Source organism: Microcaecilia unicolor, chromosome 2 (assembly GCF_901765095.1).
Source record: "Microcaecilia unicolor chromosome 2, aMicUni1.1, whole genome shotgun sequence".
In the NCBI taxonomy this organism is placed as follows: domain Eukaryota; kingdom Metazoa; phylum Chordata; class Amphibia; order Gymnophiona; family Siphonopidae; genus Microcaecilia; species Microcaecilia unicolor.
The window spans coordinates 73,731,195-73,749,799 of record NC_044032.1 but is presented as its reverse complement, the minus strand read 5'-3'; the positions used below and the strand labels follow the sequence as shown (position 1 = coordinate 73,749,799).

General features: G+C 43.5%; 1 protein-coding gene across 1 annotated transcript in view; it reads left to right on the top strand.

Moving 5' to 3' along the window:
• Positions 1–18,605, top strand: part of LOC115462943 (ciliogenesis and planar polarity effector 1-like) — a 237,673-nt gene that overhangs the window by 103,472 nt on the left and 115,596 nt on the right. The window contains exons 16-17 of the mRNA XM_030193045.1: positions 1,198–1,228; positions 11,540–11,671. Coding sequence (XP_030048905.1) covers positions 1,198–1,228; positions 11,540–11,671 — 163 coding nt within the window. The remainder of the gene's footprint in view (positions 1–1,197; positions 1,229–11,539; positions 11,672–18,605) is intronic.

Below are 18,605 nucleotides of genomic sequence, written 5' to 3'. Positions count from 1 at the left end.
TTGGACTGCCATTCATAGAATAGTGCTTACGTGCATTTTTTTTGCACCCAGTTTTGGGCCCATTTACAGAATTGAGTCTATAGAGTGCAGTGGCAAAGTATAACATCTAGGTTTTGCTCAGTGCAATGGGGTGGTCCTCAGGGCTCACCACTCTGCCAAGTCTTGCTTAACCTTCTTATGATGTATGTGCTTGGGAAATTATTTCCTTTGGGGTTACTTTTTTCTTCTATGCAGAACATATAACTTTACAGCTAAACTTTTGCAAACTCCAGTAGATGCAGTAGAAAAGTGTGTTACTCATTTAGAATGTTGGATGAACTCCCATAGAGTCAAACAGAATAAGGATAAAATTAAGATCCTTTGGTTGGGCTGTCCACTCCCTCCTTCATTAAATGATGGTTTGGTTAGTCAGTCTTAAGGGTATTGGGAAGGAATTGAAAACAGTTTTTTAAAATATTGTAATTAGTGTTATGTATTGTTTTATTATTTCTTATCATACTTTTTTAATAGCAAGTCCTAGATTTGTCTAGTTTATTTGTAATCTGCCCTGGACTTTTTAGGAATGTAACAGAATAGTGGTGGGGCAAGGAAGAAAAAGGAGCAAAATCCAAGTAAGATGTATGGCTGTGAAGGAGGCAGGTACAGATAAACAGACTGGTGAACCAGGCACCCCTTATTTACCGACTTCATCTGTGTTGCTCATATCCAGTCCCATGTGAGATGTTAGTTATTGAAAATATTTGTCTAGCTAACTTTGGGAGTTACCTGGACAAATCTTTGAGTTAAATCTCCCACAGCCCAACACTGCTGAATGCAAGTATTTTGTCTAGCTAGCTTTGTGGCTGGGCAAATCTGTCTGGTTATTAGAAAATGTTGACTGGGGTGTTGGGGGTTACAGCCTTCTTTTGGCCAGACAGTGCTAAGGTTCAGTACTATCCAGTTAAAGTTAACCATAAATTTCTGGCCTAAAGTTACCTAGATAAGTTTATCCACATGACTACAACCAGTTGTTTTCATTGGTTGAACTTACCTGGTTAAGTCCTCTGAATATCTAGTTAAAGAAACCCAGATAAACTTAACTAGATAAATTTACTCAGCAACTACCATGCTGAATATCGCCCCCCCCCCCCCCCCCCCCCCCGTGTCTGTTGTTGCATGATAGATATGCATAGTGGTGACTCATTGTTTCTATTGCAGACTTCGTCATCAAAGGAAGGGTAAATAACAGGTGAGTTTTTACAATATACTAATGTCTCATTTTTGTGCTAATAAAAATTCATATCAAAATTGTGCTTCAAACCACAGCTCAACAGGCTGATTGAAAAGGCTTTTCTTGTCAGTTATTACCCTTGAAAGACTCAAAATCAAATTAAAACAAATGTTTAGGGCCCAGTAGTCAAAGTCAGGTTCTTAAACTTGTCCCCTATTTCAGTCAAACTTCGGAGTCTAAATTTGCAGCTGGAAATTCCCCAAAATTTAGAAGTCTAAAAATTATGCTCCTGAATTTAGGATTATCATTTATTTGCTTAAATCTGGGATCCTAATTTAAAGTTGAAAATCAATGTTGAGCTCCTAACATTTTTCCCCTCCCTAAATCTATCCCTGTTGCCATCCACTCTTTAGGGTCTTACATTTAGGAGCTTACTGAAATAGTGAACATAAATTTAAGCACTCAGCCCTAGATAATTGTCACAGTTCAAGAGGAAGTGTGCCCTTGGGCTGTAGCCGCAGACTCACTACAGCAGGTGAGTCTCTCGAGCAGGGCATGGCAGTAGGCAGAATACTAGGCAAGGCAGAACTCGGCCTGAAAACAGGCCAATCAGACAAGATTTGGCTGGAGGCAAGGCCTGGCTAGAGACAGTTGCATGGGGTCAGAAATCTAACCCATCCCCAATCTAGATTCTATAAGCAGTGAAAATACTGGTAAAAGTAGCATAAATGCATTTTCTTCCATACTCTGCTAAATACAAAATTTTAAAAGATGTACGTTTCCAAAAAAGCAAACGTCCATGAGCAGCATGCCCCCCCTTTCCTTTCCCTCCCATCTCCTTCTATCCCATGTGCTCTATTTCCCCATTCTCCCTTTCCCCCTCCATGTATGTCTCCCTTACCACTCCCTCCTATCCACCCATCTTTTTTTTACAGCCTCCTCCCACCTACTTTCTTAATCTTTTTTCCAGCCCCATCCCCTCCTTCCCCCCTCACCCACCCACCCATGAGCGACTCCATTTGTCCATCCAATCCACCCACCCACCACCCAAATGCTTATCTTCACCTCTCCCTCTTCATTTCTGCAGGCAACCACCCCAATGACAGATGAAAATTCACAGTTTTTTGCTATGTTCACAAACCTCTATTTACTTCCATCACTGTTTTAAACATTATTTATGCATTTATTTACTATCTTGCAACAAAGCACTCACTGCATTTACAACTTACCCGTCAAACATCCTGACAATTGGTTAAAACACGATATTTATAAAACCCTCAGCTTAACTAAACCATTGCAAACCCTGCATAATAAAAAAACATGGACACCATTCCATTGATAGCACAAGTTAAAAAACCTCAAACCCTCACTACTTCAGAGACCAGGAGAACCACTTAATACAATGGGCACTCTCATCACATATCCCTCTATACTCCCTGGTGGTCTAGTGGCCTCTTCAGAACAAGAAAGATCCCCCATTCTTTCCTGCCCCGCTGCTCTTGAACTCGCTACTGCTGGTTCTTTAAAATGGTTGCCGAGACTTCAAGTGGCGGCATCACAAGACTTCTGCAGAAGTGTTGCAGGGCTGCTGCTTAAAGTCTTGGCAGCCATTTTAATGGCCTGGCAGCGAGGCAGGAAAGAATGGGGAAAGACTATCTATATAATAATTTGTACCTCAGCTTCTCTGGATGCCTGGCTTCATGGGTTCGTAACATGCTGATGTCAGCTCGCCTCCAGCGTTCCCTTCCCTCTCAGTGTCTTGCCCTCACGTAAAAACGAAATGATGTCAGAGGAGGAGGGCGGGACACTGAGAGGGAAGGCAAGGGAATGCTGGAGGCGACGCGAGGCCAGCCTGCCTGCCGCCGCTCCAACCTGAGGTAAGATGGACGGCTTACAGGGAGGGCGGCAGGAAGGACAGAGTCACTGGCCATGGAAGGGAGGGGAGAATCGCTGGAGATGGATGGGAGGCGAAGGGAGAATCGCGGGACACAGATGGGAGGGGAAGGCAGGGCAGAGGAGAATAGCAGGACACGGAGGGCAGGGCAGAGGAGAATCGCTGGACATAGATTAGATGAGGGGATGGGAGAGGAGGGAAGAATCGCTGCACATGGAGGGGAGGGCAGGGGAGACAGGAGAAGCAGAGGGACACTCCAACGTACTATGCATCACAAGCGAGGGGAGGGCAGGGCAGAGCCAAATCGCACTGTACATCACAAGCGATGGGAAGGCATGGCAGAGGCGAATTGCTGGATATGGATGGGATGGGAGGGCAAGGGGAGAATCGCAGGACATGGATGGGATGGGAGGGCAATGCAGAGGAGAATCGGTGGATATGAATGGAATGGGAGGGGAGGGGAGAATCGCTGTTCACTTAAAAACATAATCGCCATTACACATGGGCATAGTTTGTTTCATTTGGGGGGGCAAAAATGGGGCGGAGCATATTAGCATATCATTTGCATATATATATATATATATATATATATATATATATATATATATATTCAAATGAATATGGTAATATGAAGGAAGGAAGGGAAAAATAGCTGGCTTTTTTGGGGGAATAACCATAATTCTCCTCCTTCCTCTGCCCTCCGCTCCATGTCCAGCAACTTTCCATTCTCCCCCTGCCTTCTCCTCCATCCATCTCCAGCAAATTTCCTCTCTCTCCCCTGTCCCCTCCATCAATCCCTGTTGTCCAACAATTCTTCTCTCTCCCCTGCCCATCCTGTTTCTTTCCATCCCCTTCTCTTCCCCTCCCCATTCTATCCAGCGTCTCCCTCCCCCTTCAAAGCATCTCCCAAACGACAACGTGGATGCAGCAGCAGCTCACACAGGTTTGCTTGCTGTGTTTGTGAATGGCGACGGCTGCACGGGGGAGTGGAAATGGCTTCCTTACTTACAGACTAGATAGGCCTGGCTCACTCCACTCCCGAAGCTGCAGCGGCGAACGGGCGGGCGGGAAAGCAGCAAACAAGCAGCCACGCTGAACTCTGTCCTTCGCTTCCTGAATCCAGCCCTCTCTCTGCGTCCCACCTTCCTCTGATGTCATTTCCTTTGGGGCGGGCAGGACGCTGAGAGAGGGCTGGATTCAGGAAGCGAAGGACAGAGTTCACGTGGCTGGTTGCTTGCTGCTTTCCCACCCGCCCGTTCGCCACTGCAGGAAAGAACTCATCTTCGGCGTTTGGGGGGCACTGCCCCCCCCCCTCGCCCCTCCCAGTCTACGCCCATGCCATTACATGATGGCCTTGCTAGCGCCCGTTTCATTTTTTTGAGAAACGAGCCTTTTTTGCTTGTTAGATAATAAAATGTCTAACACTTTTTAGTTGCTGGCAGGTCATTTGATTTCTGTTATTAGTCTTTGATTGCATGCTTCCCTGATCACTTTGCAGAGAATGAGATTGTGTTCCTTTGACAGTCCACCTAGTGGACACTGAAACATGGATCCATGTTCAGTCTTTGATTGAATTGATGTTCAGTAAAGATTGCCCTTTGTGGAGACCTTATTTTGAGACTTTATTATGAAGGTCCATTGCATTACCCTACTTTTGGTGTTTTTTCCTCCAGTGCTTACTGCACTGTTTTCACCAGAACTTGTACTCCTCTTGCACCTCGTATACAGAAGGGATTGCTGGTTCCAGTGCAGGGGAATGTTACTGGGCCCTCAAGGGCCAAAAGGTCCCAGTTGTGTGAAAGGCAAGAGCTGGAGAATGTGGAGTCAATGGTGTTGTCAGCCTCAGCATCCCCATTGGAAGAGTTACACCAGAACATGCAGTGTCTCTGAGATGAGGACCCATGTAGACCTGGATGTGGATCTTCCCACAAGAAGAAGATCCTTTGTGGTCCAAATCTTCAGGAGACCTAAGTTAGCTTATTTAATTGGTCATATGGTAAATGTGTTGGACCTTTCTGATGAGGAGACGCCAGTAGCTAGAGAGGAGAATCTGTTACTGGCAAGATTCAGAAAGCCTGCTAAAACCTTTCCTATACACGAGGCAATGATTGAAATGGTCTCCATGGAGTGGCAGTCTCTGGAATTGGCCTGAAGGTCAGCAGAGCTATGTTGTGTTTGTACCCTTGGAAAAGGAAAAGCTTCACTTTCCTAAGATGGATGTGCTAGTCATGGTGGTGACTAAGAAGACAACTGTTCTGGTAGAGGACGGTGCAGCTCTGAAAGAGCCGCAGGACCACCCTATGGAATCATTATTGAAGCAGTCCTTCAACGTCACTACCTTGGCCTTGTAAGCCACAGTTTGTGGTGGTTATTTGGCTAGAGGTAGCTTTTGATGGGGGAAAAGATTACTGGATTGCTCTGGCATGGATTCTAGTGAAGTCTCCAATGAGGTTATACATCTGGAGATGGTTTCTGCATTTTTGGCTGATATGTATGATTTGGTTAGAGCTTCCGTGAAGTATGTAGTTCTAGCAGTGGTGGCTTTGTTGCAGCATCTAGGTTGGATGGTTAATTTTTCCAAAAACTTAGTTGGCGCAGAATTTGGAGTATTTGGGAGTCTGGTTTGACACATGCAGTGGGAAAGTGATCTTTCTTCAAGCGAGAATTAGGAAGCTGCAGGTTCAGATCCACAATCTGGTCAGAAAGTTCAGGCTGACAGCTTGGGAGATCCTGCAGGTTTTGGGGTTGATGGTAGCTGTGATCGAGGTGGTGCCATGGGTGAGAGCGCACATGAGACAGCTTTAGAAGTTCTGTTACCCAGCTGGTCTCCTAAATCAGATGACCTGTCCTACCCTCTTCTATTGAGAAGAGTGGTGAGACACACAGTCTGGACTGGTTGGACAGCAACAATCTCCAGCAGGGTATGGACCTGGAGATGCCAGAGTGGGTCATCATGACCACAGATGCCAATCTAACAGGCTGGGGGGGTGCATTGTCTGGGCTGTGTGTCCCAGGATTGATGATTGCAGGAGGAGTCAATCACTTAGAGGTGAGAGCTGTTCGATTGTGCTGCACGCTTTCCTGTTCTTGCTTCACCACTAAGCGTTCAGAGTGCTATCGGACAATGGGACAGTAGTGACATATATGCCAACTTCCAAAGGGGAATCCAGCGTTAACAAGATGGCCCAAGAATGGCAGAGCTCATGTTATGAGCAGAGGAAATCTCTGATCTCTGTCCATGGCCCATGTAGCAAGAGACAGCAACACAGAGGCAAAGTTCCTCAGCAGAAATACTTTCAATCCAGGGGCGTAGGCTCTCTGAGGACACTTTTCAGAGCCCAATGATGGATCTCATGTCTACAGCCAACAATGCAAAGGTCAGAAAGTTTTGAGTCTCAGAAGGCACAATCTTTCCGTAGGGACAGATGCATTAGTGCAAGTTTGGCCACCTCTGGGTCTTCAATATGTCTTCTCCCTATGGTCTTTGATAGATTGCATCATTTAAAGGATAGTCTAATCCAGGGCCTTGGACTTGGTTGCTCTGAACTGACCAAGGAGACCATAGTAAGGGGATCTCAGGAGGACCTTGGTATCTCTCCTATCTTTCCTTACACCACTCCCCAGGAACTCCATTCATCTGGTAAGTCACTCTTATCTGAACCCTTCTCCTCCACTGCCAACTCTGAACTCCATTCCTTTTATCTTGCTGTGCTGTGTAAGTCAGTACCTCACGTCCCATCTCTGGCACTGTTCAGAGGTACTGTGTAGGTCAAAAGCCGATCTTTTGAGACTGTTTTCAACTCTTAGCCCCCCTATTCACCAGTTCAGTGCCCGTGTTTGTTCTAATCATTCCTGTGATAAATAATTCTGTAATCGCTTATATTTCCTGTTTGTCATGAATAGATTGTAAGCTCTGTTGTGGAGGAACTGTGTTTTATTTGTGTGATGTACAGCGCAGTGTATGTCTGGTAGCGCTTTATAAATAAATAGTAGTATTAGTAGAGTAGGTTATAGGTAGAGGATCCCCTGCCCCTACCAATGATGGAAAGGCTCCTGCCACAGGGTCCCATTCAAATGTAAAAGATGGATCAGTTTTGTCTTATGGCACGAGAGGGCACGCTTGCTAAAGAAGGTTACTTGACCTGGGTTATTGGGACCATATTATACTCAAGAGATCCACCTTCCTCACTTATGTCAGGGTATGGAGAGTGTACAAAAGCAGGTGTGAAGATAAGGAGGTCCATCTGCTTAGGGGGCATCATTAGGTGAGGTTTTGGAGTTTCTGCAGGATGATCTAGAGAAAGGTTTATCCTTAGCTTCTTTGCACGTGCAGTTGTGGCAATTTCATATTTCAGGGGTCTGGTCCACTGCCACCGTCTGGCTGTTCATTAAGATGTACCACATTTTCTCAAAGGAGTCCAGCTTGTTAAGCCTCCCTGAGACTTGAATCTGGACTTGTTTTCTTTGATCTGGCCTCCCTTTGAACCTGTTAGTCAGTCAATGGTTAAAGATATTACTTTGAAAGTAGTTTTTATGGTAGCAATTACCTAAGCCAGGAGGATTTCAGTGTTCGTCTCTTTCCTGTAAATAACCCTTCCTTTTAGTCACTAAGGAGAAATTAATCTTGGTGCTATCCTTTCTTCCGAAGCTAGTGACCCCTTTTCACATCAACCAGTCAATTTCACTTCCAGTGTTTGTTAGGAAAGAAGTTTTGGCAGAAGGCATACAGCTTCATCTTTTGGATGTCTGCAGAACCTTTCGTTGCTATATGAGCAGAACTGTGCAGTTTAGGAGGTCAGTCCAGTTCTGAGGTCCATGGAAGGATGAATCAGCCTCTAAAGCTACAGTGGCTCACTGGATTAAGAAAATCATAGCTTTAGCATACTTGCCTCAGGGGAAATCGTTGCTGGAGAAGTTGAAGGCTCATTCATCTAGAACACAAAGGTCTTTCATCCTGTCAGAGGATATTTACAGAGCAACTATCCGGTCATCTCTTCATTCCTTTGTGAAGAACTACAGAATGGATGTCCAGACTAGGCAGGATGCGGACTTTGGAGCCAAGGTATTTGGCAAAGGATTTGTCAGCATCCCACCCTCGTTGAGTATTGTTTTGGTATATCCCGCTCATCGACACTGGCCTAGAGCAATGATAAGGAAGGAGAAATTAGATCTTATGTGTTAGTTTGCCTTCCTTGTGCTGTTCCAGACCAATCCTGAACCTACCCAGGTTTTCTTGCAAGTATTTGAAGAGCTGCACAAATTTGTATGGAATTGTCCCAGATTTGCTCAATAAGTATGTTGTGGATCCAGAGGTCAGCAGTCCATTGTGTATAGTTCTTTTGGAAGTAACGCATAAAAGGGCAATTTCTGGTTAAGTCAAGGTTTTTTTCTTCCCCTGGGTTTATAATTTTTTGCTCTGACATCTAGCTATGTCAACAGTAATACTGGCTGCTGCACAAGACCCTTACAGAGTGACATCACACAGCTCTCGGTCTCCATCTGCTAGTAGAAGAGTTCATACCCCACTGGTCCAGAGCAATTCAAGGAAAACAAATTAGCAATTGCCCCTTGCTGTATGATAATTTAATTGCTGCTTTTTAATTTGTTTTAATATGTTTACGTTACAACATAAGAATAGCCATACTGGGTCAGACCAACGGTCCATTTAGCCCAGTCTTCAGTTTCCAACAGTAGCCAATCCAGGTCACAAGTACCTGGCAGAAACCCAAATAGTAGCAAGATTCCATGCTACCAATCCCAGGGTAAGCAGTGGCTTCCCCATGACTGTCTCAATAGCAGACTATGGACTTTTTCTCCATTTGTTTTTTATCATTTGTTGTACAATAAATGAACATCAAATATAGTATCTCCTTTGTAGAGTACAGCAATTTATCAAGTGTGAATAAGTGATAAATATTATCCATAATTTCCAAATAATTTAAGATAAAAGCATACATTGAATATTTGAGATATCCTTAGGAGCCTTAGTTTTCAGTTTTATAATAGTGTATTTTTTATGGAAGTTGATCAATGTTTACTTCAATTAAAACAGAAGAAAATCTGCAGAAAAAGGCTCAGCATTTTTTCTGGGTAAATAGAGTTTATTTTGCTGAGCAAATGATGGGGCCACTAAGAGATAGAGCCAGGGCAGGGCCGTCGCAGCTGTTACCACCGCCCCCTTGCCTTCCTGCGTCTGCTCCTCCTTCAGTCTGTCATTCTCCTGCTCCTGTGTGCCAGGACCTGGGTTATCGCATTAATACAATCATCCAGGTCCTGACACGCAGGAGAGAGACAAGGCCCCCTTGGAGCCCGGACCCGGAAAATCTTGCCCCAACCCCCACCCCCTCCTCTCAGAGGCCTTGCCAGTTGATAACATTTTCCTTTGAAATCAACAGTTTACTTTGATATGATTTATACTAAAACCATGAAAATAGATTGTAAGCTCTGTTGTGGAGGAACTATGTTTTATTTGTGTGATGTACAGCGCAGTGTGTGTCTGGTAGCGCTATATAAATAAATAGTAGTATTAGTAGAGTAGGTTATAGGTAGAGGATCCCCTGCCCCTACCAATGATGGAAAGGCTCAGTAATTAACATTTGCATTGAGTTGGAGGTCTTTTTTTAATGGTCTATCTGTGGGCCCTGCCACGACTTTGTCTCTCATTCCTTGTTTGCTTTCTTTCTTGATCTCATTCCCAGCAATCACACTCTTAATCCCCCATTCCCAGCAGTCTCTCTTATTCCCTTTATCATCCAGTAGTCATTGATTTCCCCCTCCCATTTCCAGTAGTCTTATCTCTCAAAGTTCCCATCTATAGTATTCACTCTTTTCTCTCATTTGCTGCAGTCTCTCTCTCTCTCTCTCTCTCTCTCTCTCTCTCTCTCTCTCCATGTTCTCATGTTTTCCCTTCCATCTCCAGATCTCCAGTAACCAATCATAATTTACCCATCACCAGAAGTCGTGCTGGAAGTCTTTCCAAACTGTATCTTATGTAGGACCAGGTACCACCAAGAGCTAATTCCTGGGGCCTGTATGACTGAATACGTCACTGCCAAAAACAATGCTTTCTACTCCACCATAAACACATACATGCATACACACGCGTGCATGCATGCGTACATGAGTACACACTCAACCTTCTTAGCCTGCTTATACCAATAATGCCAGCATATACTGCCTTCCTACACGGCCAAAGTAAGTGTCATAGCTTTCTCTCTGTTTACAGAGTGAAAATAAAATGGATGTATAAATAGATTTTGCCTAAATTAGGGGTGGTGCCCTGATCATGTTAGTGTGAACTGGTGCTGTGGTGTCCTATGGCCACCAGCTGACATCATGCAAAGGCAGAAAAAAATAGCTGGGGCCAAATGTTGTAGCAGTAAGCATGTTTCCATTTAGGTTCTACTTCTGTGGGGAAGCAAGGCGAGGTTCAGAGGTGGTCCTGAAAGCTTGGAGCTTTTAACTGCTACAGAGACAGTTGGAGAACATTAGAAAAGAGTAGCCAAGGCAGAAGAAGCTGTTGTGCTGGGAGCTCAGAGATAACTCTAGTAGAGGCACAAATCTAGAAATAGATTGCAGTGCAGCTGGATGCTCAGATGGTGAGTGGAAACTGGATTTAGAGGAAAGAGGCAGGAGTTGTTTATTTGGGGGAACAGTGAGCATGGCTGGTGACCAGCATCCAGCTGAAAACTGGAAAGTCTAATGGGTCACTGCACCACTGGATTGGAGACTGCAGGATATACATAGATGAGCCGTAGAAGGGACGGGTGACATCTTCATAGCTAGCACCACATGACAGAATTCAGGAACTGCATTCAGTTGCTCAGGAACACTTAGGTTGCCAACCGTGCTAAAGAAGAAAAAAATTAGAGTGAAAATCAGTTGAAACCAATTTTCAGCTTTCAACAAAATCCAGGAATTTGTGGCTGAATGAAGATTTAAAATGAAGGTCCCTATATTTTATTCATCCTTCCCCAGACCTGTCCAAAATTTCATAAGCTTATTCCCGATAGAAATCTTTTCATATATTTAATTCCCCTGTATTATAAAAATAGTGCATTTACATTTTTTCTCATTTTTCCTTCCTTGTGCTAGACCATTTTTCCCCCTCCCCCAATAGCATGATATGACACCTGTTCTCTCATCATCCTGGAGGTCTGTAGAGTAGGCTGCCGCTTACCCTGTGTTGCTCCTTTGGAAAACAGAGGTTGTCTTAGAGTAGCAAATGCAGTCTTCTCTCTCTTTCCTGTTTTTATCCATGGCACACCTGAACCTTATGACCCCAATGAAACAGGAGACTCAAATCTCAAGTTTCCTGCACTATATATTGCACAGCAGTGCATCCTGAAAAGGGCCATATCAGTATGTTGTATATCATTACTTCATATGCATAATTTAATTTGTAGTGATAACAAACATGCTGTTTTCAAATTCAGTTTTTCAGATGATCAGTTGAATGTAACCGGATTGAGTGATATTGCTGACATCATTAGTGACCTTGTAAAAGATGGTGGCATTGGTGCTACAGAGCTTGGATTAACAGAATCGGAGGCTAAGAAAATCTCCAGGTACTGGTATAATAACTGGTTTCTGACAAATAATATGCTGTGCCAGATATCCATGATATAATTGTTGATAATTGATTATCTCCTGTATTTCTGAGAATGAGCAACAGGAAATAGATCTTCCAGTATGATCTTCTTTCAAGTTACACAATTGGCTTCTGTCAGAGACAGGATATTGGACTTCATGGAGCATGGATCTGACTCTTACATTTTTTATTGAGTCGGTTTTCAAAAGGATTTATATGGAATCCATACAAATCCACTATCCTCTGCTATTTGGCTCATTTATAGATAGTGGCGGACTAAATATCTGTTCATATAGGGCTGAGTTCTAATGAGGGTAAGTGTGGTAATGTGAATGAGGGTGAACCCGGCGCCCAAGTAAGAGCCACACAGCAGTTGCAGATAAAGGAAAAGAGCATTTTTACTAAAGCTGTTAGATCAGGGGTCCTGTTCCATTGACAGGTAGGAGGAAAAAAACAACATAAAACTATTTTGTAAACTGTGAAGGATCCCTCCGCTCCTCTTAGGAAAACTCTGGCCTCCGGCCCAAGTTTTCTATATGATATTCCACTTAGGTACAACTCCCTGTAATCCTCCAGGTGTACTCTCCGACCTGAGGTATGTCAGCAGTACTATTCCAGAACAGCTACCAAGATATCCCACCAGTTTCAAGAATGCAATCCCCAAAACAAACAGTTTAGAAACAGTAGTTTTTAATAATGCAGTTCCAAAAGCAAAGCAGTTCAGGCATCTCCACGGCTTCAAAATGCAGTTCATAAACCAACAGGACATGAATCTCAGCAGTCCCAATGATGCAATTCAAAATAAGTAATCCCAAAAGCAAAAAGCGTTCCACAAAGAAAAACAAGCAGTTCAAAGAAAACAAGCACTTCTAAACAGGCAGTTCACACAAGCAGTTTAGAAATCCCATCAGCAGTTCAGAGGCAGAGAGCTCCCAGGGATCCCCTCCCTCCTCTGCCCAGCTCTATCTCCTAGCTTCCTCCTACTTGACCCAGTTGCTCCCTGGCTCCTCCTACCTTCCCTTGTTTACCAAGACCCAGCACCAAGCGGTTACCTTCTGTCTGAACCTTTTACTTGTAGATCTTGCCAGAGCTGCAATCTCCATCAGCTCCTCTTGCCTCACTTCTTCCTCCTTTTCTTCCCCCTTCCATTCCATGGGCTCCTTGCCCCACCCATTCCCCAGCTGATCCTCCTCTCCCTGATTAACTCTGCTTAAAGGCTCCTCCTCCATTCCTGGCCTCCCCTCCATGTCTTGGGTTTCACCTTTCCTGCCTTTCCCTTGGGCTCCACTGGGGGCTGCAGGGATAGGAAGTCTTTGATTCTGTTGTAAGACTTCCTCAAGGGCTGCTGGGAATTGTAGTTTTTACCCTGCCTCCAGCCCCCTGGGGAAAATGATCTATGCTTTCTCCTGACATGTGGAACTCCCTGAGCTAAGAATCTGGGTTGTCCACTCCTCTGGGCCTTATCTCCTCTACCAGTACCCCCCCCCCTCTCTGTTCCTTTATCCCCTTCTTCACAAAACGTAACAGTGTCCTCTTGTGGCCTGCTGCAGAGCTACCGTGTACCTTATTGCCTCTCAGTACAGCAGCTTACTTTATTTGTCCAAGGCCTGGTTCCTCAAAGTTTCCAAGGAAGTCTCTAGCAATTACTCAGGTCAAAATCTGAAAGGTTCCAATTGGAGCTTGGCCTACCTGACTGTTACTGTTACAGTTCACATATAAGTGGTGGAGGTCAAAGTTGCCAGATGGGCGGTTTTACCGCCCAATTGGGCAGGTTTTCTCCAGCAGCAGCGGGAAAATTTCGCCGGCCGCGGGATGCGGTTTTTTGAGCGGTTTCCCGTCACCACTGTGCGAGTTCGACAGTTTTTTCCGGGGCTTCTATTGGTCCAATTCGGTCCAATAGAAGCTTTTCTGGGGCTTCTATTGGTCCAATTTGGTCCAATAGAAGCTTTACCGGGGCTTCTATTGGTCCAAATTGGACCAATAGAAGCCTTTCAGGGGTGGGGTTGACGTCAGGGATGATGTAGGGGGCGAGGCTAGTGACATGGGAGGCGGGGTTAGGTGACGCGGGGGCAGGGTTTAGGTGATGTGGCGCGGGGTTGGTGACGAGGTGGGCGGGGTTCGATGACGCAGGAGACGGGGATTGGCTACAGGCGGTTTTTGGGCAGGTTTATGGCTCGTTTGGGGCTGGGAAAAATTTTCCCAGCTGGCAACCCTGGTGGAGGTACATGCCATGGTAAAAACAAACAGCGGAGGTGACCGAAAAAGGTGTTCCACATCAACAGTGCTGCAAAGTTTATTGAATGTCATAAAGACTTGACACAAATCATATTTCGGCCACAAGGGCCTGCGTCAGGAGTCTGCAGTGTATACAATGATCTGTGTGTCTCAAAACTGCTATGAAACAACATGGATTGCTATTAAATGAAACACAATTCGTATTGAGTCTTTTGAAGATTTAATAAACTTTGCAGCACCTTTGCTGTAGAACATCCCTTTTTTGGCCACCACCACTGTTTGTTTTGTACTGTGTGTTCTCTGTGGAGAGTTGTTGTTCTGTTTCTTTTGCTAGTACATGCTGTGGGGCATCACTGCTTCCCTCTGGGCCTCCTAAACCTAGCTGTGGCCTACTACTACTTATCACTTCTATAGCGTGACCTCATTTAATATACTTTCTGGACTATGCCCTCTTGGCTCCACCTCTCCCGTGCCACTTCCCCCTTGGGCGGGACTATGAGTTTAAGGTTGCTCTGGCACTGTGAGGAATTGCTATTAAGGGAGAGATGCAGCATCCTATAGACTCCCTCACAGCAGGAAACATAAATTATCTGTTTAGCAGCAACATTCAGCTGCTAGAAGAATAGCCTATGCATTTTTTAGGATCTTATAGACGTAGGACAATTTTCAGACAGCCCTTTTACTTGGATAAATTACTTTTTTAAATGCCCTCCCTGGGTTTAGTTTTTCTAGTCAGGGAAAGGCAGCAGTAGGTTTTTCCAACTGGCTACTAATTGGCTAGTGTGGTCTCTTTGAAGTAAGGAAGACTAGTAATATTGCCATTTGTCTGCCTTCCTAGCAGTAGATTGATAGATTTTAATAAAATTTGTTATACAGCCTTTCAATTCAAAGAATATCAAAGCAGTTTACAATATAGTATATGCACAGAAAAACAAACACATCAATTTAAAAAAAAATACAAAAAACACAGAAACAAAAGGAAGGGGAATGTTAATTGCACAACAATTAATAACCATTCAACAATGCTTAGTAATTAGTGGCATAATAGGGAACTTAACTCTCCAAGACTGCTCAGCCAAAATCATTATCAACCATCTTGAGCCTGCAAAAAGGTGGGAAAATGTGGGATACAAATGCAATAAATAAATAAATCTTTTAATGGCCTTTTTAAATCAAGATACTCAGGTTTCCATCCATAGCTCAAATGGACGAGTATTCCATAACATTGGCACTACTGTACTAAAGAGTGTAACCAAAATCTGAAGCACAATGGAATTACTAAATAGTAAGCCTGAGATTACCAAAGACGATGAGCAGATTGATAGGGAACAAGAATAGAATGCAAATATTGAGGGACCCCAGTATAATGTCCCTGATGAGTCAAAAACAAAATTTTATATCTAACCCGAGCCAGCATTGGCAACCAGTGTTGCTCCCTCATCAAAGGAGTAACAGAGTCTCGAGCCTTAGCATAATATAAAAGCCTAATTGCTGTATTTCCAGTCAGCTGCAGACGGTTCAGTTGATATAATGGACATCCTATCAGCAAAGAGTTAAAATAATCAATCTGGGTCATAACTATTGAATTTTCCCTTCCCCCTCCATGGACATTATACTCACCCCCATCCCTCTAGCTCATTGTGCCCAAAGAGGGGTTGCTATTGGAGCCAGTCCTGGACTTGGCAGTAATATTTATTTATTTATGACATTTATATCCCACATTATCCCAAACAAGTTTGAGTTCAGTGCGGCTTACAATAAACAGTATAAGATACATAACAAAGAATAATGCATAAGAAAGTAATTTGTTGTAAAAATCCAATTGTATAATACAGTAGCTATGGATGTTTAACATTTAGAAAATCTATTATGAATGAGAAAATTATGCTTGTGGCCATTAAGAGAAAAACTCACAATAGGTTTCAGGGCTTGATTATCCTGTGCTTAGATATGCTGCAAAGGAAAATCTTTTCTCACACGTTCAACCTTTATTTAAATGAGCAAAGATTGGCCAGGTATATCAAAACAACAGTTCTATGTATCCGTATTTCTTTTCCTTAATAAATTGTAGTAGTGTAGGTTCATGGTGCTAGTGATATATAAATTTGGGTAAGAATTTAATAATAAATAGGAAAAGAATATAATCTGTTTCTGTGCTAAATGTACATTACCTCTTCTATGACAACTTTCTGGCCCTCTCATGGGTTCGTTGAGTGAGTCTATGTTCTGTGTACTGCTCTCTGATTAGTCTCGTGAGAGTTCACTTAGAAACCAAGAGTGAAGAAACAAACAAGTAGCAACATTTTTGCTGTAGATTTTTCTTAATTATTTTTAAAAATCTTTTTTGTGTGTGTTATTTACTGGAATTCATTAACCATCTTTATGAAGAGATTCACCCTAGGCGATGTACAGCAGGTACAGCTTGACTTAAACTTACAATTTTATTAACAGTATAGCAATAGAAAATTGACCAAATAGTCATAAATACAATCAGTGAGGTAAATTTAGAGATGGTAAATTGAATTCTGGTAATAGAACTAACATAGTGTATCAGAAATATTAATAATAAACAGCACTGTAGAACAATCATATAATAGAAATATTATAAATGTCAGCAGAATACGAATAATATTGTAATAGGCAGCATTGAAGAACATTCATATAGCATAGTATAATCAGGAAGTCAACACAATACAAATGAAACACCTTAATAGGCACGCGTTAGAAACATTCAGATAGCATAGTTATGATGCTAACATTGTTTGCACAATTCAAAGATACATCTTAATAGGTAGCCAAAGGGGTAAGATATCTAGAGGGGACAAGATGGGTAGTATAAATTCATTGGGATAGATAGATGGTTGACTAAACTGAAGGCAAATTATATATACTATGTATAGTCAAATAAGATATGAGGAACTGATCTAAAATACAGGGTGTGTGGCAGCCTATTCCAGATGTTGTGTGAATGGATAGTCAGGTGCCATATGTATTAAAGGCTTGGGAGAAGAGCCAGGCTTTCACCTGCTTCCTGAAGCAGAGGTAGTTTTGAGTTAGGCAGTGAGTATATAAATATGCTGCATATAATATTGTACGCCTGGGGTAAGTAAAGTTTTAAACCATTTTTGGATATTTTGTAACATCTTGATTATTTTATTTATTTATTAGGATTTATTAACCCACCTTTATCAGCCAAGGGTACTGTAGTTCTCCAAGGACAAGCAAGCATGATATTCTCACAAATAAGTGACATCATCTGACTAAGCTAATTGCAGACACTGCCAAAATGTACTGGAGAGAAGGTTGAGGAGATCACTGACCAAATCAAAAAACATACCGATATCATCTCTTCTCTCTCCCGCCAGGTGCCTTCTGTATGTACCTCCTCAGCTAGGAGGACTTTTGGCAAACCAAGGAGGAGTACCTATTACTATCAGTGGTCTCTCAGTATGTATATAGCCCGCAAGATCTTTCCACCCCCTCAGTAGATCTTTTTATCACTCAGATCAACCACAAGGTCCCTCAGTTCTGGTCCAGGCTTCAAGGCGACAGACTAGCATCAGATGTCTTCCTCCTCAACTAGGGGACAGGTCTTCTGTATGCGTATCCTCCCATACCTCTAGTGGGGAAAACTGTTGAAACTCAAGCAAGGCTTTGGAACCATGAATCTGATCGCGCCATACTGCCTGCGGCAGATATGGTTCCCTCTACTACTGGAGTTGTCCTCCGAAGAACCATGGAGATTGGAGTGTTTTCCAACCCTCATCACGCAGAATGAGAGGGGTCTCTTCTACTTCCCAACCTCCAGTCTCTGGCTCTCACAGCTTGGATGTTGAGAACCTAGAATTTGCTTCCATGGGTCTTTTGGAGGGTGTCTCTCGGGTTTTGCTGGCTTCCAGGAAAGACTCCACTAAGATGTGCTATTCTTTCAAATGGAGGAGGTTTGCCATCTGGTGTGAGAGCAAGGCCCTAGATCCACTTGTTTGCTCTATAAGGACCCTGCTTGATTACCTTCTACACCTATCAAAGACCAACTCCGTAAGGGTTCACCTTAGTGCAATTAGTGCTTATCATCAGTGTGTAGAAGGTAAGCCCATCTCTGGACAGCCTCTAGTTCACTTTACGAGAGGTTTGCTTTTGTCCAAGCCCCCTGTCAAGCCTCCACCAGTGTCATGGGATCTTAATGTCATTCTCACCCAGCTGATGAAAGCTCCTTTTGAGCCAGTGAATTCCTCCATCTGAAGTACTTCACCTAGAAGGTCATTTTCTTGGTAGCTATTCTTTCAGCTCGTAGAGTCAGTGAGCTTCAGGCCTTAGTGGTGGATGCACCTCATACTAAATTTCATCACAACAGAGTAGTCCTCCCCACTTGCCCTAAACTCCTACCAAAGGTGGTGTCGGAATTCCATCTGAAGCAGTCAATTATCTTGCCAACGTTCTATCCCCAACCTTAAGCCCATCCTGGTGAAAGCAGCTTACACATCTTGGATTTCAAGAGAGCACTGGCCTATTACATGGAGCGGACCAGGCCCCACAGACAGTCCACCCAACTTTTTGTTTCTTTTGATCCCAACAAGATGGGGGTTGCCATTGGTAAACCATTTCTAATTGACTGGCAGATTGCATTTCCTTCACTTATGCCCAGGCTGGGCTGGCCCTAGAGGGTCATGTCACGG